The 27,097-nt window shown below is 40.5% G+C and overlaps 1 protein-coding gene across 2 annotated transcripts in view; it reads left to right on the top strand.

Moving 5' to 3' along the window:
• The window catches only part of MALT1 (MALT1 paracaspase), a 57,860-nt gene extending 31,619 nt beyond the window's left edge, over window positions 1–26,241 (top strand). For both annotated transcript variants that reach the window (XM_032422688.1, XM_032422686.1), the window contains 9 exons: window positions 1,364–1,396; window positions 6,814–7,017; window positions 15,272–15,449; window positions 16,234–16,308; window positions 16,655–16,782; window positions 19,122–19,271; window positions 21,566–21,723; window positions 22,812–22,937; window positions 23,999–26,241. In XM_032422688.1, coding sequence (XP_032278579.1) covers window positions 1,364–1,396; window positions 6,814–7,017; window positions 15,272–15,449; window positions 16,234–16,308; window positions 16,655–16,782; window positions 19,122–19,271; window positions 21,566–21,723; window positions 22,812–22,937; window positions 23,999–24,439 — 1,493 coding nt within the window. In that variant the 3' untranslated portion in view covers window positions 24,440–26,241. The remainder of the gene's footprint in view (window positions 1–1,363; window positions 1,397–6,813; window positions 7,018–15,271; window positions 15,450–16,233; window positions 16,309–16,654; window positions 16,783–19,121; window positions 19,272–21,565; window positions 21,724–22,811; window positions 22,938–23,998) is intronic.
• Window positions 26,242–27,097: the final 856 nt, after the last annotated feature.

Below are 27,097 nucleotides of genomic sequence, written 5' to 3'. Positions count from 1 at the left end.
CTGTTGTAGTACTAGTAAATTTTTTTGTTATTAAAATAATATAATTTAGGGTTGAAATTAGTACTTACATGAAGGATAATTTCATGCAAGTGAAAATATTAAAAATATTCTAGATTATAAGACTGCAGAATAAGTATACTGCAGCAATAGAAAATATCAATGTATATTTTTATCATTGTGTATAACTCTATGTCATAAAAAGGCAGTTAATGGAGTGTCTTTTTTTTTGTTTTTTAAAGATTTTATTTATTTATTTGACACAGAGAGAGAAAGAGAGAGAGAGCATAAGCAGGGGGAGTGGCAGGTAGAGGAAGAGGGAGAAGCAGGCTCCCCGCCGAGCAAGGAGCCTGATGTGGGGCTCGATCCCATGACCCCGGGATCATGACCTGAGCCGAAGGCAATTGATTAACCAACTCAGCCACCCAGGCGCCCCTGGAGTGTCTTTATTTGAAGTAAAAGGTGTGTGATTGAGGATCATTGGTGTTATACAGAGAAATAGGTGGTCATGGACCATTAAGAGATGGACAGCAGGGACGCCTGTGTGGCTCAGTTGGTTAAGCATCTGCCTTTGGCACAGGTCATGATCCTGGGGTCCTGGGATCAAGCCCCGAGGTGGGCTTCCTGCTTAGCAGGGAGTCTGTTTCTCTCTCTCCCTCTCCCCTTCTGGAGTGAGACTTAGAAGCTCAATTACTTTGAGCAAATGACTCAGTCTCCCTGTGCCTCAGATTCCTTATCTATATTATGGAGGAAGTATATACCTCATAGACAAGATGAGGCTTATCTAAATCCATTATATTTAAAACACCTAGAACAGTACCGGCAAGCCTTCAGTAACTGCTGACCATTCCTGCTCCTGCTTAGTACCACCACCCACCATTTCCAGACTGATTTCTCCCTAGCATATTAAAGATTACTACCCCCAGCTATGGTCATTAATTACCAAAACAGTCCCCTGTCCTGATTCTACTCTGTCCATCCAGGTATATTTATCAAGAATATTAGGGGCTCCTGGGTGGCTCAGTCGTTAAGCGTCTGCCTTCAGCTCAGGTCATGCTCTCAGGGTCCTGGGATCGAGCCCCACGTCGGGCTCCCTGCTCGGTGGGAAGCCAGCTTCTCCCTCTCCCACTTCCCCTGCTTGTGTTCCCTCTCTCACTGTGTCTCTCTTTGTCAAATAAATAAATAAAATCTTTAAAAAAAAATAATCTGAAAATATTAAAATTATTAGTTAGCTGTTAGAAACCATATTCTGTCTTTTGATGCTGCTGATGTTATTGTTCATTGTTTCCATATATCTTTAACCCTGCAGATGTTTGTATCATGGACAATAACACCTTATATTTTTTATATTTTTATCTTTTTGTAGACAATAAAGAGCAAACAGCTGATCAGCCTTTGGGTGAGTAGAGCTTTAAAATGCTTGGTCCAGGGGTGCCTGGGTGGCTTGGTCGGTTAAGTGTCTGACTCTTGATTTTAGCTCAGGTCTCAATATCAGGGTCGTGAGTTCAAGCCCCACATTGGGCTCCATGCCTGCTTAATAAATAAGTAAATAAAATGCTTGGTCAAAATAGGGGCACATGGGTGGCTCAGTCAGTTGGGCGTCCAACTCTTGGTTTCAGCTCACGTTGTGATCTTGCAGAATCTGCGTGAGATTCTCTCTCTTCTTCTCCTTCTGCCCCTCCCCACCCCACCCGCAAGCTTCTCTCTCTCTCTAAAATGAATAAATAAAATCTTTTTTTAAATAAGTAAATAAAATGCTTGGTCAAAATGCAGTTTTATAATGCTTTTATGGTGGTCATGAGGGGGATTCAAGGTATTTTAATTTGACATTATAAATATTTAAATGACACTGAGACCAAATGTTTTATTTTGGATATTTGTAAAAGAAATTGTAGAACAGGGATCTTAAAAAGATTATGAATTCAGTTTCTGGGACCTAGTCAACTTCTGTGGAGCAATTTCTTTGTTTTGGCAGCATGCAAACAAACAACTAGGTAAACAAGAAACTCGCACATGTTACATAGAAGTGATTAATCCTGTGTCTTAGTGAGGTTAGAGATCGGGGAAGCAGGAGAGGTTGCAATAGCAGCTTTATATTTTAAAGAATGAATAGAGGGGCGCCTGGCTGGCTCAGTCAGTGGAGTGTGCAACTCTTGATCTCAGGGTTATGAGTTCAAGCCCCACCTTGGGTGTAGAGATTACTTAAAAATTAAAAAAAAAAAAAAAAAAAAGGATGACTAGAAGGACCTTCCACACAGAGGAAGCATGAAATTGCAAGCACACCGTTGTAGAGAATGAGCTGGTATGCTGTATTTTGGGAACTGGAAGTAACACACAGTCCTCTAGAGCACAAAGAGAAGGTGGGAGAGAAGTCGGAAGACACCAGCCCCAAGGAGCCCCGTTTCTCATGCAAGCCATTGGAAGGAAACTTGTTGATAGAGGGCTGTGATTTGTCTCTCTGAAAGGCCAGCCTTATATGGGTGGAGAAAGTAAACTGCAGGGAGACAATGTTTTGGTTAGGAGAAAAATTAAGAGACTGTTGCAATAGTCTAGATAAGAAATCATGGGAATCTAAACAAGGATGGTACCAGTGGGAATGCAGAAGACAGAGCAGACTCGGAAGACCTTTAGGCGACGGAATCAGTAAGCTGTTCTCATGACCTTGCTATAGGGCATAAAAAGTAGAGAGGAATCACCATGTCTGCTTGGATTCCTGGTTGTCCCACTAGGTGGGCAGCAATAATAGTCCACTGAGTTAGAGAATACAGAGTGGAAGGCAAGATCCAGAGGGTAGGTGACTATCCATTTGAGACGTAACCTGTATGAGGTATTTGATCACATCTAGGTGAAGATATACAGCAGGCATTTGTGTATATGGATCTGGAGCTCGGGGGCGGGGAGCAGGGGCAGGATTAGAGGTAGAGTTAGGAGCATCATCAGCATAGAGGTGGAAATTCAGACCAAGCAGTAGCATACATGAGATTACCACAGGCCACAGAGAAAAGGGCACAAACTGGGTAACCTTTGTGGGGGGTGGGGATGGGGAGGGGAGTCCATACAGTATATACAGTATTTTTTAACAGAATCAGTTGTCATTAATCAGGTATTATATCAAAATTTAGATTTCTAGGTTCTTTTGAAAAGTGGTAGCTTTTGAGGGGTAGCTTAGCTGTGCTAAATAGTGGCTGCCCCCTTAGAAGGGTCTTGTACTCCTCTGTCTTCCCGTTGTACAGCCTTGGGCCTACTTCACTCTCTCCCCCTCCCCGTCCTCCCCTCCTTCCCCACGTGGTCTTGCTGTGTAGCTAAATTTTTTCTTTACATGGTGTCTGGGTCTCAAAAGTGGGAGTTGTCTGGACTTCCTAAGTTTACACCCAGAACTGGCAAGTGTCACGCCAAATGATGTTGTTCAGAGAGAATCACAGGGCAGCCCAGATTCGGGGCCGGAGCTGGCTTGCGGGTCTATACCCTGAGGGCAAGGATAGCGTGGCTCCTTGGAGGTCACCACACCTTCTACCACATCTGGAGAGGTAGGCTTCGACTTGACTTTATAGGACATAGAGATTAAAAGATTTTGTGCAGACCAACAAGGACTGTATAGTCAGTCAAATTTGGTGCTAGTACTCAATTTTTGATAGCCAAGTGTTTTTATACTTAACAAATACCTAAATAGCACTTAATCTGTATCAGGTTCTTTTCCAGGTACTTACAAATATTATTTATTTTAGAGGAGGTAAGATGAATAACACACTATTCAAATAATTACACATGGAATTAATACAGTAACATTGTAGCCGTTTTTGAAGAATACATTGCATTAAGCTTTGGAAGATGCCTAGGATCATGTAGTTAAAATAGCTTTCTGAAGTGGTTTTATTATTCTGTTGCTTAATCAACTGGCATTTTTGTTTCCTTTTTCCAATAAATGGTTTGTGTTCAAGAAGTTGTGGGTGGCTCTTACAGTAAATGTTTTTCTTCAGAAGATTTCTTCCATCTATTTTATCACTTGCAAGCCATCATGAATTGCTTATGTAGTTGCTATTTTGAAATTGTCTTTGATTCCTTGCCCTTATCTCCCCAACTTTGCATTTTACCGCTTCTTTCTCTGTCGTATCTCTAAAGTCTGGCTTTTCCTTTTCCTTTCTACAACCAATTCCTGGCCTGGGTCTTTGTCATCTCTTACGTTGACCACTGCGGTCTGCTTCTCTATTCCAAATGCACCCCAGTTCGCCTGTCACTCAGGAACTGTATCACAGTAGATTGAGCAAGGTAAGATTTACTTACCCATCATCTTTATTACCATTACACTCGAGAAAGTGCTCTAAGACATTTTAGGAATTGGCTGTTAAAAACTGTAATTGGGGAAAATTCTTTTAAGGTGCCATGGTCAACTATTGATACATGTATTTTGAGCCACATAGTTCTTAAATTGTTGAACCCTGGCCTTCTGTAAACTGTACCGAGTGTTCTTTCTAAATAGATGACTAAATCCATGAATAAAGAGTTGACATTAGCAAAAAACATGCTTAGTCTGAAAACTGGTCTTTTCCCCCTAGACTCCAGTGAATTTTTTTTTCGGTTATATTTCTTATAATTGTTTTTTGCCAGTAAAACTTAGTCTAGGACATATATTAGAATTAAATTATTAGGGACGCCTGGGTGGCTCAGTCGTTAAGCGTCTGCCTTCAACTCAAGTCATGATCCCGGGGTCCTGGGATCGAGCCCCATGTCAGGCTCCCTGCTCAGCGGGAAGCCTGCTTCTCCCTCTCCAACTCCCCCTGCTTGTGTTCCCTCTCTCGCTGTTTCTCTCTCTCTGTCAAATAAATAAAAATCTTTAAAAAAAAATAATAATTATAATATTCCATCAAAAAAAATGATTTACAAACACTTTACTACCTGCATAACTTTGGGACCCGTGATTTGGGCTGTAGCGTGTAAGCCACACACACATTCTCTGACTTCCCCCACTTAGAGGTAGACTGCACTGAGTCTGTCACTGTATCGACGGGTCTAAATTCTGATGGGGTTGATGGACTCACAAAAAATGCACTGAGAATGTTCTTTCTGTGGATTAGCCAGCTAACAGTCTTGCCATACAGTGGGTACTTTGATGTAAGAGCACAGATCTAGTTTATTTAAGAAGAAATTAAAACAAACAAAAGCACCGTTAAGTTTTATACTGCCTCCTATTGAATTCTATCCTGAGTGTCCTCAACTTTTTCAATGATTTTTAGAACTAAAGGCAGTTCAGTAGAAACTTTATGTCTGAATCTTTGTGTTTTAAATAGTCTTGATAATTGACCTTTTCTTTTGAATAAAAAATTATCATTTATGTAGGCCTTGAAGTGACTTTTACTGAATTAGAAATGTTTAAGTATCATTTCATTCTTTTCTAAAATACATATACTCATAACAATAGGCAACTTGCAAGAAGCCTCTAAGACTGTGAATGTAGAATAAAGATGTCATGACAAAAAGATTGAGGCTTTTCACAAAGTGGGGTTTTCTTTCACTCTGAGAGAGCCCCGTCTAGAGTTGGCACTGGTTTTTCTCCAGACCTGGCTTAACGCTAGACCTAAATGTTCTGTGGAAAGAAAAGACATTTTACCAAAGATTTTTCATCAATTTAATGATTTGAAACATCTGAAATTCTACCCCATATTGCAGACATCAAGTCAGCAATGGGATTATTTATGCCTGTTTCAATTTCAGGAGAGTAGTATTCATAATTTATAACGAAACTACTGAGCAGCATTTAGTGACAGAGGATGGTCACCTAGTCCTGGCCTGTGTCAGTCGGCGGCTCCCAATCCTGCCCCGTGCGGCTCCTCAGCCAGCTGGCTGGGCTCTGCCAGGTGCCCTGGTTACACCTTGTCCGCTGCTCCCTGGCACCTCTGGCACGGTTTGGGCCTGAACCTGTGCTGCACGTCCCCACTGCCGGTCCTCACAGGTTCCTCCCTTCAGGGCACGGTCTCCGATCTCTGTCCACTAACCGCACCCCAGACCAGCCTTCTACAGCCACTTCAGGACAACCTCTACACGTGGTAAAGCTAGCTGGTACTTTCTAAGGCATAGGTGTGGGTCTGTTTGCCCCTTAAAAACAGAAATTCCTCATACGAGAGTACATCTTTGAGCAAAGTCTCTGCACTAAGGTCAGAAAATAAACTGTTAAGATATTCATACAAAAGGTCTTCACGTATCCCTAAGGTCTCCCAAACAGGGTTTTGTTTTGTTTTGTTTTGTTTTTTTAAGGAAGTCGAAAGGAGACAGTACATCAACTGAAAAATACAGATAGAGTTCTTGTTAAGTCCCTGCTTTTCTCCCTCTTTGGTTTTCCCCATACTTGCTCTGACGAGAATTTGTCCTGTTCCTCTTTTTGGTATTTCTTTTGTTTTTAGCCTCTTTCCCCTGTCAGCAAAACAGAACCTAATTTGATGGGAACCCAATTTACTAACATTGCTTGTTTAAATTTGCTCTAAAAGTCTAGTTGAATATTCTTTACTAATTTCTTTACTAACTGAATAAAAGTATTAATTTAATATGTGTTACCATTACGCTTCCTATGCTGCTCATAAATATCCTTTGCCTGGTTCTCAAAAGCATCAGTAAGTTTCGTTTCATCAGTTATCAACCTGTGTTCCTCAGGAGAGTATACTGTATAAAGTGGCCTACTATATAAAGTGATAGTTCTAAAATGAAATTAAATAATGAGATCTTATTTGTAAAGTATATGTCTTATTATAATTATACCACTTCCATAGGTTTTATTTTAATCTTTATATCCTCCTCTAAATCCCCCCTCTTTTTTTTTTTTAACAGCAAAGGACAAAGTTGCTCTTTTGATAGGAAATATGAATTACTGGGAGCACCCCAAGCTTAAAGCTCCTTTGGTGGATGTGTATGAATTGACCAACTTGTTAAGACAACTAGATTTCAAAGTTGTTTCACTGTTGGATCTTACTGAATATGAGATGCGAAATGCTGTGGATGAATTTTTACTACTTTTAGACAAAGGAGTATATGGTAAGATATTTATAATCTTTGTTTTTGTAATTATCCACTCTTCATTGTACAAGTTAGGTTAAGAGATAAAAATCAGAGAAAGGTGCGGTAAATACGTCCAACTGAAGAGTTTTATTCTTGTAAAAATGATGGATTTGATCTTCATTCTGTAGTTCCATGGGAATTACTAATTAGCTCAACGTCTTTACTTTCATGTCTCTTGTTTTATCAAAACAATATTGTTCTTATTTTTTTTATTTTTTTTTTTTTTATTTTTATTTTTTTAAAGATTTTATTTATTTATTTGAGAGAGAGAGAGTGAGAGACAGAGAGCATGAGAGGGAGGAGGGTCAGAGGGAGAAGCAGACTCCCCGCCGAGCAGGGAGCCCGATGCAGGACTCGATCCCGGGACTCCAGGATCATGACCTGAGCCGAAGGCAGTCGCTTAACCAACTGAGCCACCCAGGCGTCCCAACAATATTGTTCTTATTAGAATTCTTTCCTATCTTAGGTGATTTTGTTTTTTATTGATAAGATTCAAGTACAGTGAAGCTGTGACCAGATGGCACATTGTATAGTCAAATGTGTACAGTCCTGCTGTGTGTGTGCATGTGCACGCGTGTGCGTGCGTGTGTGTGCACATGTGTGTGTGTGTGCGTGTGTGTGTGCACGTGTGTGTGTGTGTAGTACAAAGGGAACCAAGTGTACATTCTGTGTGTTTTATTCCTTTTTCTGACTATTGCCTGGTATTTTTTAGTCCTTTAATGGGAACTGGAATTTAGCAAGGATATGTTGGTGAATGAAGCATATGAAAACAATTTGTAAACGAAAGCTCTACACAAACATAGTTAAAGGTGGACCTCCACAAAAATTCTAATGGTAAATTTGTAATCGTTTTACTCATTCTCCCATTTAAATGTTAAGAACACCACATTTATGGTAAAGATTTTTTAAAGAGCCAGAATATGCCTTCAGTAGTAATTTCTTCGGTAAGTTACTTGTACTGGGTAGAAGCACACACGGAAGGCCAGCAGAGGGATTATCTGAGCTGTATCTCCCGGGGTGCACGCACGGTGGTGCTCACAGCCGACCACCAGCACAGAGGCATCTTCAGGCCTGTCATTAGGCATGCCGGTGATAAATAGAAAGTATCGGTTTAGTTTCTATATCTTTCAAATTATTTTACTTCAATAATTTCTAATAATTTCCCCGAGCAGGGAGTGCGATGCGGGGCTCGATCCCAGGACCCCGGGATCATGACCTGAGCTGAAGGCAGACGCTTAACGACTGAGCCACCCAGGCGCCCCTGATTATGCTCATTTCTTATTGACATTATCACCTTAGCTTTAAGCCCTTTGTCTAGCTTTTTTTTTTTTTTTAAGTTTTTATTTATTTATTTGTCAGAGAGAGAGCACAAGCAGGGGGAGTGACAAGCAGAGGGAGAAGCAGCCTCCCCCACTGAGCAAGGAGCCCAATGCGGGACTTGATCCCAGGACCCCGGGATCATGACCTGAGCCGAAGGCAGACGCCCAACCAACTGAGCCACCCAGGCGTCCCTTGTCTAGCTTTTTAAATCAAAACTTTTAATTGCCCCTGCAAAGTCGAGAATCAGAAATATTAAAAAGCTGTGGCAAGAACAGCTCAACTGAGGGCACCTGGGTGGCTCAGACGGTTGGGCGTCTGCCTTCGGCTCAGGTCATGATCCCGGGGTCCTGGGATCAAGCCCCATGTCGGGCTCCCTGCTGAGCAGGGAGCCTGCTTCTCCCTCCCCCTCTGCTGCTCCCCCTGCTTGTGCTCTCTGTCAAATAAAAAAATAAAAAAATAAATCTTAAAAAAAAACACTCAGCTGATGCTGAAACTTTGCCCCAATATAAAAACATCATCTTGGAGTACAGAATACAAAAACAATTAAAGCAAAATGGGAGCTGAAGGAAGCTAGAAGCCTTTTAAATCCTAGTGATTCGTGTCTTAACAGGGTGACTGCATTATATTTTGAAGTATTGTGAATACCCCAAACATCAGGCACATCTGCATTAAATGCATAAAAGTGTGGTAGAGGCCTGAGGGTGAGGGCCGTCCTCCTGCACCATGCCTTTACCTCCAGTTGGCAGCCCCAGGTCCCGGCTAGTATCCTGCCGGGGGGAGGGGGGGCGGGGGAGGCCGAGGCAGAGCCGTCGGAATTCCAGCGTGAACAACTTTAGATGTGGAAAGCACAGACACTCAAGTTTATGCCCTTTTATATCCTGTTGCCTGTGGGTTTGTAGAAGAAGCAAAAACTGCAACAGAACAGAAAATAGGTAATTCACTTTTAAAACATATAAAACACTCTAAGAGGAGGAATAACTGATTTCTACTACATGTCCTTACAGACAAAATGAAGATAAAGATCTCCAGTTATCGGGGCACCTGGGTGGCTCAGTCGTTGGGCGTCTGCCTTCGGCTCAGGTCATGATCCCAAGGTCCTGGGATCGAGTCCCGCATTGGGCTCCCTGCTCTGCGGGAAGCCTGCTTCTCCCTCTCCCACTCCCCCTGCTTGTGTTCCCTCTCTCGCTGTGTCTCTCTCTGTCAAATAAATAAAATCTTTAAAAAAAAAAAAAAAAGATCTCCAGTTATCATATGTAGATGGCTATGATAGAGAGTAACTATTTGGCTCGATATCTCCCCCACCCTGTGCCTTTCTATACTCATCGCCTGCGGCAGCTTCGCTGTGCTTTTATGGAAAAGGATATTGAAGAAGTCTGGTCAGAATATGGCAAAAGCCTTATTTACTCTAGAGGAGTCGTTCGGCTCAGCAGAGCTGAGTGGTGAAGCAGGAGGCCTCAAGTAAGCTCGTTCGTGTCCAGCACTCTGGCCTTTCTGCTGACCAATGTATAACTAGAACCAAGTTAGTTAAGTTTCATAAGCCAAAAGGATTTATGAAGTGGGTAGACTACCATAAAATGAGGTGATTGCAGAATAAATAAGACAAAATGATCCCTGCGCCTGGCCCACTAAAAGTATTGTGGCTATTGTTGTTGTAATTTCCTGAATTCCATTTTTCCTTCATCTTTAGATGGGAGATTTGAACCAGGTAGCATTCCATTTGAGGCCTCAATTAGAGAAACCCGGCTTTCATATGTCATTAATATATTAAGGTTCAGCCCAAGAGTTCATTTGAAAAAAAAAGGAGTTTTTAAAACATTAGTGTAGTGAAGCCATGAACAACCAGTATGCTGACGTTTTGTATTTTTTAGAGCAAAGGTCCCTAGAAAAGCAGCAGTAGATTATTAAGAGACAGTGCTGTGGGAACACGGTGGTTGACCTGGCCAGCATCCAAATTCTGGCTCTGTCACCTATTCGTCAGTGTCTCAGTATTTCCATCTGTAAAAGGGGAATGATAATATTACCTCCCTGGTTATGAAAATATGTCGTGAGGATTATAGGAGGTGATAACTGGATAATTAAAGCACTTTATTCAAACAGGGCCTGGCACAGAGGAGGAGCTATGTAGGTTGAGATGGTGGCCGTGGTCCTCATCAGAGCACTGTGCTGGGTGCCCTGCAGCTCAGCTCCAGTGGGACAGTCTTCCATTGAAGCCGTTCTTCTCCCTGTAGACAAGAATACGTATCTGTAATAAACTATATTCTTGGAAATCATGTTCCCAAGAAATAAAATTCCCTAAGAGTCTAATTGATAGGATTGTATTTCTAACCATGTTCAATTTTTTGTCATTTTTAAAGGATACCTATTTTGTGCCTCTGTCCTTGAGTAATGGGGTAGTCGAATAATAAGGAGTACTAGAGATGCAATTCTTAAAATACCTTGCTTTGGTCTAGTTTATTTTACATAAGAATGTTTAACCTCCCACAATGTAATTTGTATGTAGACTTTGGTACAAAATGCTTACACTTTTCATAAATCATTTTGGGATGGACAAAAGGTATTTTGTTCCAAGTGCCTTAGTTTTGGTGACTGCAGAGGAGGACATATGGCATTGAAATAACAGACCGCACTTAGGTTTCCCTGGTCGATGGAGGACGAACCTTCCTTTGAAGTTGGTGCTTCTCCCAAGTTACAAGTCTTGATAGAGACAGATGAGTTACGTGATACAGCGGGGGCAATCTCCAAGCCACCTGGCTGGCTGGCTGAAGTAATACCAGTTGTAGAAATGGTACCATTTCTACTGCAAATCAGACCCTTTATGGAATGTTTTTCAGATTTACTTCTGTCGTGATTGGTTTGCACTGTTAATTTAATGCATTTTCAAAAACCAGTACGCTGACATTTTGTATTTTCTAGAGCAAAGGTCCCTAGAAAAGCAGCAGTAGATTATTAAGAGACAGTGCTGTGGGGACACGGTGGTTGACCTGGCCAGCATCCAAATTCTGGCTCTGTCACCATTATATCCATAGCCCAGATAAAGGAGTGTGTAGGTATTGAAGGAGATACAGAAAATAAAGAACATGACTTATACTCTCAAAATTATAAGTCCCTTAATATAATGAGAAAAAAAAATGCTTTTTTGGAGTCCAAATACCTATCACCTATATGATTTTAAGCAAATCATTTGATCTTTTTAATTTCCTCAAGAATAAAATAAGGTTATAGGGGCGCCTGGGTGGCTCAGTCGTTAAGCATCTGCCTTCGGCTGGGGTCATGGTCCCAGGGTCCTGGGATCGAGCCCCGCATCAGGCTCCCCCCTCCGCAGGAAGCCTGCTTCTCCCTCTCCCACTCCCCCTGCTTGTGTTTCCTCTCTCGCTGTGTCTCTCTCTCTCTGTCAAATAAATAAATAAAATCTTAAAAAAAAAAAAGAATAAAATAAGGTTATAAATCATTTAAAGGTTGCTTATATGGATTAAAATCAGTTCATGTATATGAAGGTGCTTTCAAAACCATGAAAAAGCTATACCACTGTGTAAGATTAATGTCTATTGTGATTTTTATCCAAGAAATTAAACCTACAAAGAACTGTAGGGTGTCCCCGAGTGGTGCTGCAGGGCTTCAGAGCGGGGCGAGCCTGAGGTGTGTCTGGACGATAACCTGCTGAGCGTTCTGAGCCTGAGAAGGACTTGTCACGATCTGGGTGGATGGGAAGGAGTCACCAGAGCAGGGTCATGAAGGTTAGAAATAAGCAGAGCTTGCTTTCAGAAGCGGTGAACAGACCAGTGGGGAAGACCATCCCATCTTGTACGCAGGTCCCCCGCTACGGGAACGCAGAGCACTCCTGCAACACCTTCCATAAGCCCAAGTGGCCTACGGGGAAGAAGCACTTACCGTGCATTTGTATGGAAAACGTTTTGAGCATTCCCAGACCCAAACAGGCTTCTCTAATACCTAAGGACACATCTTGCTAACAGATGCACGACACAAACGGAGACAAAGCCCAGAGGCTCCCAGACACCATTCACAGCTGGGGCTGCTGCGGGTGCTCAGGGTGCTTCCGGGGAAGGAGCCCGAGGTGCCCCTCGCGCTGCCCCTCCGGGGCTTGTGCTCGCTGCAGACACACACTCAATGCTGTTTTTGCTTTTGCCTTTTCTCGTCAAAGCAAAAATCCTCTTCGGGTTTCTTTTGATTAGCAAAAGCAGGTACTAATGTAGGTCTTCCATAAAAGCCAAGTGGTCTGACGCAGACTTAAAAAGCAAGGGGTACCTGTACTTGACAAAGAAGTACGCAGTTTACTCTTCTGAAGTGTACAATTCAGCAGCTTTTAGTATATTCACAGAGTTGTGCATCAGTCACCCGATTCCAGGACATTTCATCACCCCAAAAAGAAGCCCCATGTCCATGAGCAGTCACTCTTCATTCCTCCTTATCCCAAAGTCCTGGCAACAACACATCCACTTTCTAGCTTTATGGATTCGCCTTTTCGAGACATTTCATAGAATGGAATCATTCCATACGTGTCCTTTTGTGTCTGGCTTTTTTCACTTAGCATAGTGTTTTCAAGGTTCATTCGTGTTGTTGCATTATTTTTATGGCTGGATAATCATCTGCTGTATGGGCCTACCACATTTCCACTCATCAGATGGACATTTAGGTTGCTTAAACTGTGTGGATGTTATAAATAACACTGCTGTGAACATTCGTGTACACATTCTTGTGTGGACACACATTTTCAGTTCTCTTGGGTGTATGTACCTTGGATTGGATTGCGTTTGCTGTTGCTGGGTCACATGATAATTCTGAGTTTAACTTTTTGAGGAGCTGCCTCAACTCTTTGCAAAGCGCATGCACTTTGTTGTATATTGTATAGTCCCACCAGAAGTATTATATATTCCCACCAGAAGTAAATGAGGTTTCCACTTTCTCTACATCCTTGGCAACACTTGTTACTGCCTGTGTTTTTAATATAGCCGCCCTAGTAAGTGCGAAGTGGTGTCTCATCGTTTTGTTTTGCTTTTCATGTACTTACTTGCATTTGTATGTCCTCTTTGGAGAAATGTTTATTCAGGTCCTTTGCCCATTTTTTATGTGGGTATTTGTCTTTTTATGGTCAAATTGAAGAGTCCTTTATGTATTCTAGACACGGGTTATCCTTTTAGATACATGCTTTGCAAATATTTTCCCTCATTCTTCGGGTTTTCTTTTCACTTACTTGATCTTCATTGCTTAGTGTATTAAATCTACTCCCTGTGTCATGATTTTCAAAACGCTCCCTATCAGTGCACTCTCACTTCCATTTACAATGATAATTGGATTCCTTGCCAGGCTGGTCTCCTTTCTATGAGCTGCCATTCTCAGTCCTCACCTTGTTTGTTTCTGCTCTGCCTGCCTCTCATGAACCTCACTCTTTCTCTGCCTTTCTAGATTGCACCCAGGCTCTCAAGGCCACCCACTGCTGCTTCACCTCACACTGATTCCTCTCTGCACCCTATTCCTATCGGACAAGGTTTCCTTAATCACATAATTTATGGTATTTCATTATGTGCTGACTTTCTTTGTTCTTTAACTAACAACATGAGCAGGACTGAATGAGTTACAAGCTCCCTGGGGCAGGAACTTTGTCTTTTCTTTTTCATTTCTTTCAATGCCTACATGATTTCATTCAGGGCACAGATGAGATAGAATAAACCCACACTGAATAAATGAATGTGCCCATTTTGTCATTTTTTACCTGAAATGTTACACATGAAAGAACCATGTTTCTCATTTTAGTAGGAGTTCAAGTAGACCGGGGTCCCGCCCTCTAAGACCAAATGAAGCACATTGTTTTAGTGTTCAAAGCCCCATTCTTTGCTAGGAATAGGGACTATGGATACAAAGGATTAGCTTTTCTGTTGTTCCCTGTCTAAACGCCTTTTTACTGTTAACGTTAGAATACCATAGAAAGAAGTCGTCATATCCAGAATTCTGAGAGAGCAATGTCAGTGGGCCCTAGAGATTGCATGCCCAGGGGAATATGTCTTCACAAGTATTTCTATCAAATATTTTAATAAGGAAGCCCATACTGATATTCTGGGGGAGTTTTTGTACAGCCAAAACAAACTTCAAGAAAATCTTCAGAGTTGTTTGGTGCAGTTTTTATAGTATCATTTCTCAGTAAAGAAATAATGACTCATCTATGGAATACTAAAAGGAACCCGAATTTTAGATTATTAATTCAAGAGACTCTAGATGGAAAAAATGATATTTATATCTCATAACAAAAAGAAAAAATAATCCATGAAATTAGATTTCCCTTCTTTGCTTAGAAAAAGCTACATTTAGGGGCGCCTGGGTGGCTCAGTCGTTAAGTGTCTGCCTTCGGCTCAGGTCGTGATCCCGGGGTCGTGGGATCGAGCCCCACGTCGGGCTCCCTGTTCGGCAGGGAGCCCGCTTCTCCCTCTCCCACTCCCCCTGCTTGTGTTCCCTCTCTCGCTGTGTCTCTCTCTGTCAAATAAATAAATAAAATCTAAAAAAAAAAATACAGTACTTGGGGGCGCCTGGGTGGCTCAGTCGTTAAGCGTCTGCCTTCGGCTCAGGGCACGATCCCGGGGTCCTGGGATGGAGCCCCGCATCAGGCTGCCTGCTCTGCGGGAAGCCTGCTTCTCTCTCTCCCACTCCCCCTGTTTGTGTTCCCTCTCTCACTGTGTCTCTCTCTGTCTTTATAAATAAATAAAATCTTAAAAAAAAAAAAAATACAGTACTTGAAGACTGTTGTCTTCAAATTTAGTTAACGTTGTTTTTATAATTGGGTATCCTTAAATAAGCTTGCATTAACTTGAAGAAAAAGTCTGGTTTTTTTTCTAAAGCTTGCTACATGCATGTTCAGAGTGCAATTTAGAATTAATTTTTACCTCCTTTTTTTCCTTTCCAGGATTATTATATTATGCAGGGCATGGTTATGAAAACTTTGGCAACAGCTTTATGGTCCCTGTTGATGCTCCAAATCCATATAGGTCTGAAAACTGTCTATGTGTACAAAATATACTGAAATTGATGCAAGAAAAAGAAACTGGACTTAATGTGTTCTTGTTGGACATGTGTAGGAAAAGGTAAACTGCCTCATCTTTGTTAAACAAAGCTCATCGGAGTTAGGTAAATATCAGCCTTGACAGTGAAATCTAAGGCAAACCTAGGAATGCTAAGAAACACTTAAGCTTGTGAGTTTGTAATTGTGAGATTGAAACTGACCAAGAAGGAAACTAGAAGGAAATAGGTTTTCTCCATATGTAGTTAATTACGTTAACCTTTTTCCTATTTGTTATAGAACAGAAGTGAGGAACTGAAGGGTATGGGTATTTATTCATACTCCAGAAGGTTCAACTCTTCAGAATGCCTGTAGATGTCTCTAGTCATCACTGCAGTTATTTCTCCAGAAATTGACAGAAACAGCACGCATAGAGGTGGGGCTTCTGTCAGTCCTGGTCTCGCAGATACAGAAAGTGTAACCAGACCAGGTGTTTGAAGCTGTTTGTCACTGGGTTACTGAGAAACAGAACCAGTGATTATTCCTCTCAGAAATACAGTTTTGTGCTTGCTCAGCATTTACCGATCAGAAACCAGTGCTAGAGTTCAGATGTAACTCCAGTTTTAAAGCTAACCAGAGAAAAGATGATGTGACTGTCTGCTGTCTCAACAGCAGAGGAGCCCTAGATTATTTGGGGTAAATATGTACCTGATTTGGTAAAGGAATTTTGAATCTATAATCTTAAATTATGTATAATAGAATAGTGTTATCAGATTTCACCTCTTCATTATTATTTATGCTCTCTTTAAAATGCTGTTTAACTTTTTTCACATTTGTGTCTGCCCTTCTCCCTCCTCCCTTTTAAACAGAAATGACTATGATGACACCATCCCAATCTTGGACGCGCTAAAAGTCACCGCCAATATTGTGTTTGGATACGCCACGTAAGGAGGTTTTACATTCCTGTTGGAGATACCTTCATTTTTCGATGACTTCTTTTTGATTATAGATTAGAAGCCTAGATATATCCATAGAAGTGTAGGCATAAATTTTCATCCTTGATACTCTTGAAAGGATAAATGAGTTAAATAATTGACTTTAGCTCCTCATGTCTTGGCATCTTCTTTTTACTAAGCCCCAGAGCATTTAGCTCCTGCTGAAAGGTCAGCTCTGTAATGAGGGTGTCATGCGAGAGGCAGAGAAGCAAATGAGGCTCATCAGTGTTTACACAAGCCCCATGGGGCAAGTGTTTACTTTTTAAAAAATTTCTGTCTTTTTGCTGTGTTTAAGGTGTCAAGGAGCAGAAGCTTTTGAAATCCAGCATTCTGGGTTGGCAAATGGAATTTTCATGAAATTTTTAAAAGATAGATTATTAGAAGACAAGAAAATTACTGTGTTACTGGATGAAGTTGCAGAAGGTAAAATAAAAAAGAGAAAGCTACTCAGGGTTCTCTGGTAATTATTTTATTCCTACTGTCATTGTGCAGGTTTGGAGTTAGTATTTATTTTGATAAAACAGTTTTTTCTAGAACGTTCACTCCTGTTTCACTGCTTCCTCCTTGTCTCCCTGGTGACTGAGCTTTGCGCCATCTGCACAGCATGACTCGAGCTGCAAGGCTGGTCCCGGGCACGGCTGGAATCAGTAAAGTTTCATCCTCAGAGCTCTGTGCCTCATCTCTGCCTCGGGTCTGCTGCGGCCCTGTCAGCTTGTTTGCAGAAAACCTTGTCCAGAGAGCAGCCTCTCCCAGGATCAGACAGATCCAACTTTGCAGAAATTTTGAGACTCGGGTGGAAAAGGCTGGGTTCATTTTTTTCTTGATGGACTTAATCGTTTTTAAATTCTGCTTTCAGGACATGACCCTAGAGGGCTAACATCATGTCTTCCATTTCCTTCTGTTCCCTTTCCTTCTCGGGATAATGTTACGCTCCTGTCAGGTGCCAAACAAGTACATATCCTATTATCCCGATAGACTGCCAGGTATTTTTTGAAATGCCATTTTAAAAGCCATGCCAAAAGGCAATCCTTTTGCAAACCAGCCCATGAGAAATGGAGTTTCATGGGTGTTCCAAAGATGGCAGGTGGAGTATAAGGTATGTGAGTGTTTCACTAAGAGCTGTGAGTCACTTTGTTTATTTTCATGTTTTTATCAGTGTAGATCTTTTAGCTGGATCACCTGACTTAACCACTTTCCCATTTAACATAGCCAGCCAGAGCTTTGACCTCCTCCCGCCATCCTGCTTCAACCGGAAAAGTTCTGCTTTTATCTGGTTTTTGTATTTGGCTTCTATTTAAGAATAGATTCTTCTATTTAAGAATCTTAGTTTTACTTCTTTTTTTTCCAGATAAGTAACTACATACCAAAGACCAGATATTATTACTTTATAACTTTATAAACTTTATTTATTAATAATTAATAATATATACAGAAGTAAGAGAAACTGTAATTTGTTCATATTAAAGAATGATATATATGGCTTTGTAAATTTAAATTGATATTTATCAGTAGTCACAAGTCTTTGCCTAAAACATGTTGAATGAAAACACATTACAGAGCATGCATGTAGCATAACATTTTTGTTACGTTCAAAACCTAAAACATTAGGGGCGCCTGGGTGGCTCAGTCATTAAGCGTCTGCCTTCAGCTCAGGTCATGATTCCGGGATCCTGCCATCAAACCCCGCATCGGGCTCCCTGCTCGGCGGGGAGCCTGCTTCTCCCTCTCCTCCCCAGCCCATGCTCTCTATCACTATATCTGTCTCTCTCTCTCTCAAATAAATAAATAAAATCTTTAAAAAAAAAAAAAAAACTAAAACATTAGCATAAACTACTTGCCTGTGCCTGAGTGAGAATTAAAACACGCACGAGAATGTGTACTACCCTGGACAGTGGTTATTTTGAGTCGGGGGAGGAGTGGTGGTGCTTTAGCCGTATCTGTGGTTATAACACATTATTTCCTTTCTTAAAAATATCTGAGGTAAAGATGGCATGATATCTTGCCTTTTTTGTAGATAAGTAGTCATTTGTTTACTAGATACATGTATTTCTCAGCAGAGTATAGACATAAAATTATCATGGCTACCCTTTCAGTAAAGAAATAATACTTTTGGGGCGCCTGGGTGGCTCAGTTGGTTAAGCGACTGCCTTTGGCTCAGGTCATGATCCTGGAGTCCCGCATCGGGCTCCCTGCTCAGCAGGGAGTCTGCTCCTCCCTCTCCCGCTCCCCTCTCTTGTGCTCTCTCTCTCTCCAATAAATAAATAAAATCTTTAAAAAAAAAAAAAAAGAAATATACTTTCAGGGGCACCTGGGGTGGCTCAGTTGGTTAAGCGCCTTTGGCTCAGGTCATGATCTCAGGGTCCTGGGATCGAGCCCCATGTCAGGCTTCCTGCTTCTCTCTCTCTCCCTTCCCCCCCCCCCCCTTTTTCCTCTCTCTCTGTCTCAAATGAAAATCTTAAAAAAAAAAAAAGTATACTTTCAGTTCTTTGTGAATTTTAAGGCTTAGAATATTAGAGATATGATAATAGAATTATAGAAGATAAAAGCTAAACGGCGGGTCTTTAGAAGTGGCCTGGCCCAGTATTTTTCTCTGTTTGTTCATTACTTTGAACCTTGCCTGGCACATAATAGGTGTTCAGTAAAATAGTTGTTGAATGAGTGAGTGATACTGAGAACATAACTGGATTTGCAGGAGAGTTCTTGACCTAAGTATTTAAAACATGAAAAGATTGTGGTCTTAATACTTATTTCTTATCTTTTAGATATGGGTAAATGTCACCTTACCAAAGGCAAACAGGCTCTAGAGATTCGGAGTAGCTTGTCTGAAAAGAGAGCACTTACTGACCCAATTCAGGGAACAGCGTATTCTGCGGAGTCTCTGGTACGGAATCTGCAGTGGGCCAAAGCACATGGTATGGTGAAGCCTGGTTCTTATGAGGTTTTTCTATAACATGCTGTATTAAATCATGAAGGAGGTTTTTTTCCTCCTGGATAAATGGTCTTCCTCTCAGTTTTGTAGTGAAAACACTTTAGCCTGGTGGGCAAACCCAAAACTAAACAACTTATCTAATATACAGTCCCTTAGATTTTATTATATTGTGAGCTGTTGGAAGTATGCTGTTTGAAAAATCAGACAGGCCTGGGTTCTGATCCTGTCTCTACCACTTGATAAACATGTTATATATAAATGGGGACAAGAAATAATACTTGGGAGGGTTGTTGGTATTGAATGCCATCACACATGTAAAGGGACAAGCATGCTGGTCAGTAAATACTATCTGCTCATCAGTATTACTGAGTATTCTCTCTTTTCAACTCTTGAATAAGTGAGTCGGTGAGCAAGAAAAGAGAAGGTGAGGTGGAAATCATATCTATAACTTAATTACCTTTGGTAATTCTATGTGATTTAGTGAAAAGGTAAGTTTAAATTATTGACTGAAATGAAGATTTTGGATTTTCTGTGAGTCCCAAATATCTGTATGGTGAATCCCTTATTGTAGATAATTGAAAATTGTATTTGGTGAACTTCTATATAATATCTTTCTTTTCATAATAGTCTGTTCTCTAAGATATATTTTTGGTTAGATATGTTAAAGCACATTAAAATATAAAATGCCATAAATATATTGTCTTGGCTTTCCAGATAATTGGATAAGTAATTGAAATTGATTCTTTTCCTTTAAAAAGCTCTAAACAACAACAGTAACAAAATCATGGTGGTAAAGATCAATAGTAAAAAAAAACCTTTTATGAAATGAAACTAAGGGAGCGTCTCTTTACTTGGTGGATGAGATGCTGCCCAATTCATGAATTGCCTAATAAAGCCAATTAGATCTTCAAATTAAAAAAAAAGAAACTTTAGACGTGGGCTGGTCCAGTATTTTTCAGTTTGCTCATTACTTTGAACCATGCCTGGCACATAATAGGTGTTCAGTAAAATAGTTGTTGAGTGAATGAGTGATACTCAGAACATAACCGCATTTGCAGGAGAGTTCGTGGCCTACATATTTAAAACATAATGAAAAGATTGTGGTCTTAAAATAATACTTATTTCTTATCTTTTAGATATGGGTAAATGTCACCTTACCAAAGGCAAATAGGCTCTAGAGATGTGGAGTAGTTTGTCTGGAAAGAGAGCACTTTTTTTGGTAACAGATTTGGCATTTTTTATGTTAAAGAGCTCATGCAAAATGGTAAAAGGAAAAACATTAAGACTCCCTCAGTTAGGGGCGCCTGGGTGGCTCAGATGGTTAAGAGGCTGCCTTCGGCTCAGGTCATGGTCCCAGGGTCCTGGGATCGAGTCCCGCATCGGGCTCCTGCTCAGGGGGAAGCCTGCTTCTCCCTCTCCCACTCCCCCGCTTGTGTACCTTCTCTCACTGTCTCTGTGTGTCAAATAAAATCTTAAAAAAAAAAAAAAAAAACTCCCTCAGTTAATCATCAAAGGATGCAAATTCAGCCTACACAATTGAGAATATATTAATAATTAAGAAATAAATATAGAAAATGGTAAGCTTAAGTAGTAATTAGAGAAAATAAAATTAAAATTATGATAGTGTAGTTTTTCCTTTTTAATCCCATCAACTAGGTAAACACTTTGAAAATTAATATTACTTCATTTTGGAAATGTTACGGTGAAATCTATTTATATTCTGTATAAATGGAGAATGTCACATGTGTGAGGACCCATCGAGCAGCTGTATCTAATAACGTTTAAGCATTAAGTACATATGTATAAGAAACACTGACTATGATAGAAAAATAATAAAACCCAGAAATATTATAGATATTCAAGATAGTGGAATTTGTTCAGAGTAACAAATATTCAGTGACACTATGCTTTATTAAAAACTATTTTCATGAAGATTAAGGCAACAGTGAAAATTTATCTACAATTGTATGGATACTTTTGATTACCACTGTAAAAATTACATATGCAGAGGGACGAGAACTGGAAGGAAATAGTAAATGAAAGATTTTTATTTGCTTGACCAGCAGAATATGGGGCTTTTTCTCTTTCTTTAAGTGCATGCATGTGTGTTTGTGTGTCTTTGAACAATGTGTTCGTTATAGAACATTTTTAAGCGAAAGCAAAAGCTCTCACTGTTATTTTGCCCCATAAAGAACAATTGTCCGTTGCTTAACAGAAAACTTATCAAAGCACTCCTCAAGGGATTATTTGTAAGTTGTTCTTTTTGTTCTTTTTCAGAACTCCCAGAAAGTATGTGTCTTAAATTTCAGTGCGGTGTTCAGATTCAGCTAGGGTTTGCCGCCGAGTTCTCCAACGTCATGATAATCTACACAAGCATAGTCCACAAGCCACCCGACGTACTGATGTGCGACGCCTATGTCACCGATTTTCCTCTTGTAAGAGCCCCCTTTCTTCTTTTATCCAAAATAGCACAGTGTAGCCTCACTTACTAAAGACTAAACATTTGGAAACCTAAAGTTGATGGTAAATTTAAAGGAAATACGAATACCTATATATTCCATTTATATAAATATTTATTTGTATTTTAGTAACAATGGTCAAAATATTTAAAAACTAATCCCTAAAATACCTTAAATTTATCAAATTTAGGAATGTCTAAAGTTCACCCAGGAAAGAAGCCTTTAATTTCCTTTACCCTAAGTAGGATATCAAATATGAAGAAGTAACATGGTAGTATATTGGAAGCATAGAAATTTAGTTCTGTTTTTCCGTAAATTAAGATATGATATTTATTTCATGTTGGCCTAAAGAAGCCAATAAATATACCCCTCTTTCCTACATGAGTGTAGTAAATTGAGAAGTAAGCAAGGAGCAAGACAAATCCAGAACATCACCTTTGCTACTGATAAAGACTTCATGGAGGACACTGCTTAGTGTGAGAGCAAATGGTCCAGCACTGAACCCCAGAATTAGACAGGTCTGTCTACCAGCCGTAACAGCGCTGGACTCAGATGGGCCTCCTGGGCATTGGGCAGGGCAGAGCCTGAGGCCTTCTCTCAGACGTTCCAGAACAGGTCTCCCGCTCTTACCCAGGGGTTGGCTCTTAAAGAAGGAAAAGGGAAGGACTGCCTGTACATGTCCATTTATTCTTTTTAAATATATGAATCATATAAATCCGCCCGCACCTTCCCAAAAGTGATGAGTGAGCAGGGTGAGAATCCAGAGTCACAGTCTAACGGGGCTGGAACTTAAAAGGAAGCTTGAGAGGATTAAGAAGTGTTTGTAGGGATAGTTTGAAAGTAACTATCCTTGCAGAGCTAACTTTTTAAGTGTATCTGTGCAGAATTTGGAATTCCTGTTACACTCTAAAATGTTGTTTTTATTATTTCTTTAGTCCTGTCTATGGGCTTACCTATTCAGGCCAAAATTCATAAGAGGACAATACCTGTTAAGATATTTTACTGTCATAGACAATGTTGTGACTTTAATTGATTTCATTAATAACATCCACTGATTTTCACAGGACTTAGATATTGATCCAAAAGATGCAAATAAAGGGACGCCTGAAGAAACTGGCAGCTATTTAGTATCTAAGGATCTTCCCAAGCATTGCCTCTACACTAGGCTCAGTTCGCTGCAAAAATTAAAGGTTAATACTTTTCCTGTTTATTAACTACTGACTTTATGAAAGTGAAAATTCATTTTGGCATGTGACAGTTATATTAGTTTATAGATGAACTGCTTCACTGGGTATTAAATTGAAGTAGAGATAAGTGATACACAGTGAGTCTTATCAGTGACCCTTGTCATACTCTCTTCTGTCCCTGGTAATGGGCTGAGGATTTTTGTGTGAGAGTACATGTGATTACTCTCCATATTGTTGAAAAGTTAGAGATAAAGAGCATAGTCTGCTTTTATTTTTTATTTTTATTTTTTTTTAAGATTTTATTTATTTGACAGAGAGAGACACAGCGAGAGAGGGAACACAAGCAGGGGCAGTGGGAGAGGGAGAAGCAGGCTTCCCGCGGAGCAGGGAGCCCGATGCGGGGCTCCATCCCAGGACCCTGGGATCATGACCTGAGCCGAAGGCAGACGCTTAACGACTGAGCCACCTAGGCGCCTGCATAGTCTGCTTTTAAATACCTTCGCATCTCCAAATAATCATTTCCTAGTTAAGGAATAAAAGACAGACTATTGTCACCCTGTTTATAGCTAATCTTACCTACAGTCTCCTTTGTCTTTGAAATAACCTTATGATCTGATTCAGTTATACTTCTCCACCTAGGACTGTGGATTATTATTTCATGTTTTTTAAAACAGCTAAACTTTTGGCCTAGGTGTAAAGCCAGGTTTCTTCATTAAAGGATCATTCTCCATCTCCACTAGTAGGGAAGGGTAATTTTCCCAAACCCCACTACTTGGAAGATGCCTTTAAACTGTTCATCCGGAATACAGTACAAGGTCTCTGTGATTCTGGCTACGGGCAGTAGCAAGATCTTTAAGTACTGGGTGAGGGAGGGGAAGGTGATCATAGCTGGCCTTTCTTCATGTGGGGAAGGTGTAAACGAGCCTTGAGGATTGGGGACCTGGGAAAGGGGAGTGAGAGTGTGCGTTGTTGTTGTGTGATCACGTGTGTATTTGTATTTGTCAGTATTACTCTAAGATTGATATGCTTTCACGGTTGATAAAAATAATTCTTTTCCTTTTCAGGAACATCTGATCTTCACAGTCTGCCTATCATATCAGTACTCAGGATTGGAAGATACCGTAGAGGAGAAGCAGGAGGTGAATGTTGGGAAACCCCTCATTGCCAAACTGGACATTCACCGAGGTTTGGGCAGGAAGACTTGCTTCCAAACTTGTATTATGTGTAATGGCCCTTACCAGAGCTCGGCATCCACCTCAGCAGGAGCCGGCCATTACCACTCGACTCAAGACTCATTCCATGGTGTTTACCATTCGCACCTTGGTAACTCCAGTAACGTCTTGCCCTCAGATGGCTGTCACTGCAGCCGGATGGCAGATGCATTCATTTCAAGTCACCACACCCACCATTATCCATGCCAGTTTGGTAGGAGCAACGTGCCAGTGGAGACAACTGATGACATGCCATTCAGTCTCTCTGAGGGGCTCCGGATTTCTGAAAAGTGACCTCCTTGTTTTTGGAAGTTATCGTAATTACTAGAAGTCTCGTATGCAACAGCACTGACATGAAGGGAGGCATTACGAAAAAGCAAATACGTATTTGTACAGAGAGATTAGTAATGGTATTTCCTGGCAAACCCAGGACTTTGAGGTGTTGGAATTATATTACCCACAGACTTCCTCTTTGTTCTCTTCTAAGAGTTGGTGAATTGGTTGACTTGTTCTGTAAGAATGAAGGATGGATGTGTCTATGTTTATGTGTTTATAGCAAAAATATTTTCATTTTGAGCACTCTGAAGTAAGTACAATGGGAATGGCGTTGTAGAGTAAGTCATTGTATTTTTAGGATCAGGAAAAAAAACCTTGGTGATCATCAGGCTTAACCTAGTTTCATCAGTGGGAGAAACAGATTGAGGCATCTTGTTTACATTAGAGCTGGCCCCAGAACTGAGACCTCCAGATTTCTGTTCCAGTGTTTATTCCACTACACACTGCCTTCCCGACAGGTTCTAAGATAGGTATTATGTTTGTAGATAGATTTAAAGATAATATATAAATATGCATGTCTGTATATAATCTAGAAATGTACAAACTTTAATTTGTGATTATAGGACTTTACTGCAAGTGTTAGTTAAGATGTTTGTATATAAATCTTATGTAGAACAGGCTGAAGTTTCTTGTTCCTAAGGTCATGAAAGCACATGGAGAGGTGATGAAATATTTGTCTCTGTTAGAGCAAGACAGCAGGATAATTCTCCTACTGGATAATCTTGGCAGCTGCTTATTGAATCTTACAAACACTGGATATGTCTTCCTTGATAACATTTTCTTAATGAATTTTACTGGCCTTAAGAGATAATCTTAACCACCTTTTGTCCTACCTAAAGCAAGTTAAAAAGGCAACTGCCAATAACAAAAATATTGAATTAGTAATTTTAGAACATTCCACAAAGGAAATACCAGGCCCGGATGGCTTCACTGCTCTACTCTACCAAACATTTAAAGAATTAGCACCAGTCCTTTGCAAACTCTCCTCAAAAATGGAAGGAGAGAGAACACTTCCCAGCTCATTTTATGAAGCCAGTATTACCCTGATGCAAAACCAGGTGAAGACATCACAAGAAAACCAAAGATCAATATCTGTTACGAAGAGACTCAAAAGTCGTCAACAAAATACTAGCAAACTGAGTCTAGCAACATATGAAAAGGATTATACACCATGGCCAAGTAAGATTTGTCCCAGGAATGCAAGGTTTGTTTAACATCCAAAAATCCATGTCCTATGCAAACGATTCTCGTTATTCACAGTGGTTACAGTCTAGGAAGTCGCTGTGAATACCGAACCAGTGAATGCAGAGCCATTGCTCCTAGGGAAATGTGTGTGTATTCATATCTCAAGTAGATTATAATCTTAAATCCTGAAAACAATTTATCCTGGTATACTGTTTTATTTTACAAAAGAGAAAATGAGGTTCAGAAACATGAAGTGACCTTCCTGAGGTCACGCCACTCCACTAATAACTGCCAGAGTTGGGATTCATACCCGTCCAACTGGTCCCAGAGCCAAAGCTTTCACAGCCCTGCCTCCGCCCCCTCATCTTCTGGTCATGTCTGGGGGTGGGGGCTGAAACAGGAAGGCAAAAGCATTGTCTTGTTCGCCCCCGCTGGGAAGATGCATATGGAGAAACTCAAAATTTTCATGGGTCTGCACATACCTATGAATGATCATAAAAGTGGTGACAGTTTGTTTTTTTTTTAAGATTTTATTTATTTATTTGACAGACACAGCGAGAGAGGGAACACAAGCAGGGAGAGTGGGAGAGGGAGAAGCAGGCTTCCCGTGGAGCAGGGAGCCCGATGCAGGGCTCGATCCCAGGGCCCTGGGATCGTGACCTGAGCCGAAGGCAGGCACTTAACTACTGACCCACCCAGGCACCCCCGTGTTGACAGTTTTGATTTGGGGATTACAAACAAATTTTACAAATAAATTGGTAAATTCACAAATACAGATTCATAAATAATGAGAATCAACTGTCCCGTGTTCATAAAGGACAAAATTACTACATTGACTTAATTGTCTTAACAGTTGCAGAAAGAACATTTGATAAAATTCGGTACCCTTTCATGATAAAAATACTTAACAAACTAGGAATAAAATGGAAATTCCTCAATATGATAAAGAGCATCTATAAAAAGTCCACACCTAACATCTTTATTGGCAACAGACTGCTGAATGTCCTTGTCCCCAAAATCAGGAACAAGACAAGGATGCTCACTCTCACCCCTTTTATTCAACATTGTACTTGAGGTTCTAGCCAGGGCAATTAGGCAAGGAAAAGAAATAAAAGTCAACCATACTGGAAAAGAAGTAAAACTATGTATTCACAGATGGCATAATCTTAGTAGATAGAAAATTCTAAGAAATTCATTTAAAAACTACTAAATGAGTTCACCAGGCTGCAGGATAGATACAAGATCAATATACAAAGATCAGTTTTATTTCTATGTCAGCAGTGAATGTTCTGAAATTGAGATTTTTAAAAATTCTATTTACAGGGCGCCTGGGTGGCTCAGTTGGTTAAGCGACTGCCTTCGGCTCAGGTCATGATCCTGGAGTCCCGGGATCGAGTCCCACATCGGGCTCCCTGCTCGGCAGGGAGTCTG

The sequence above is a fragment of the Phoca vitulina genome, unplaced genomic scaffold, assembly GCF_004348235.1.
Source record: "Phoca vitulina isolate PV1807 unplaced genomic scaffold, GSC_HSeal_1.0 scaffold27, whole genome shotgun sequence".
NCBI lineage: Eukaryota > Metazoa > Chordata > Mammalia > Carnivora > Phocidae > Phoca > Phoca vitulina.
The sequence above is the reverse complement of the archived record's forward strand: the minus strand, read 5'-3'. Positions and strand labels throughout refer to the sequence as shown.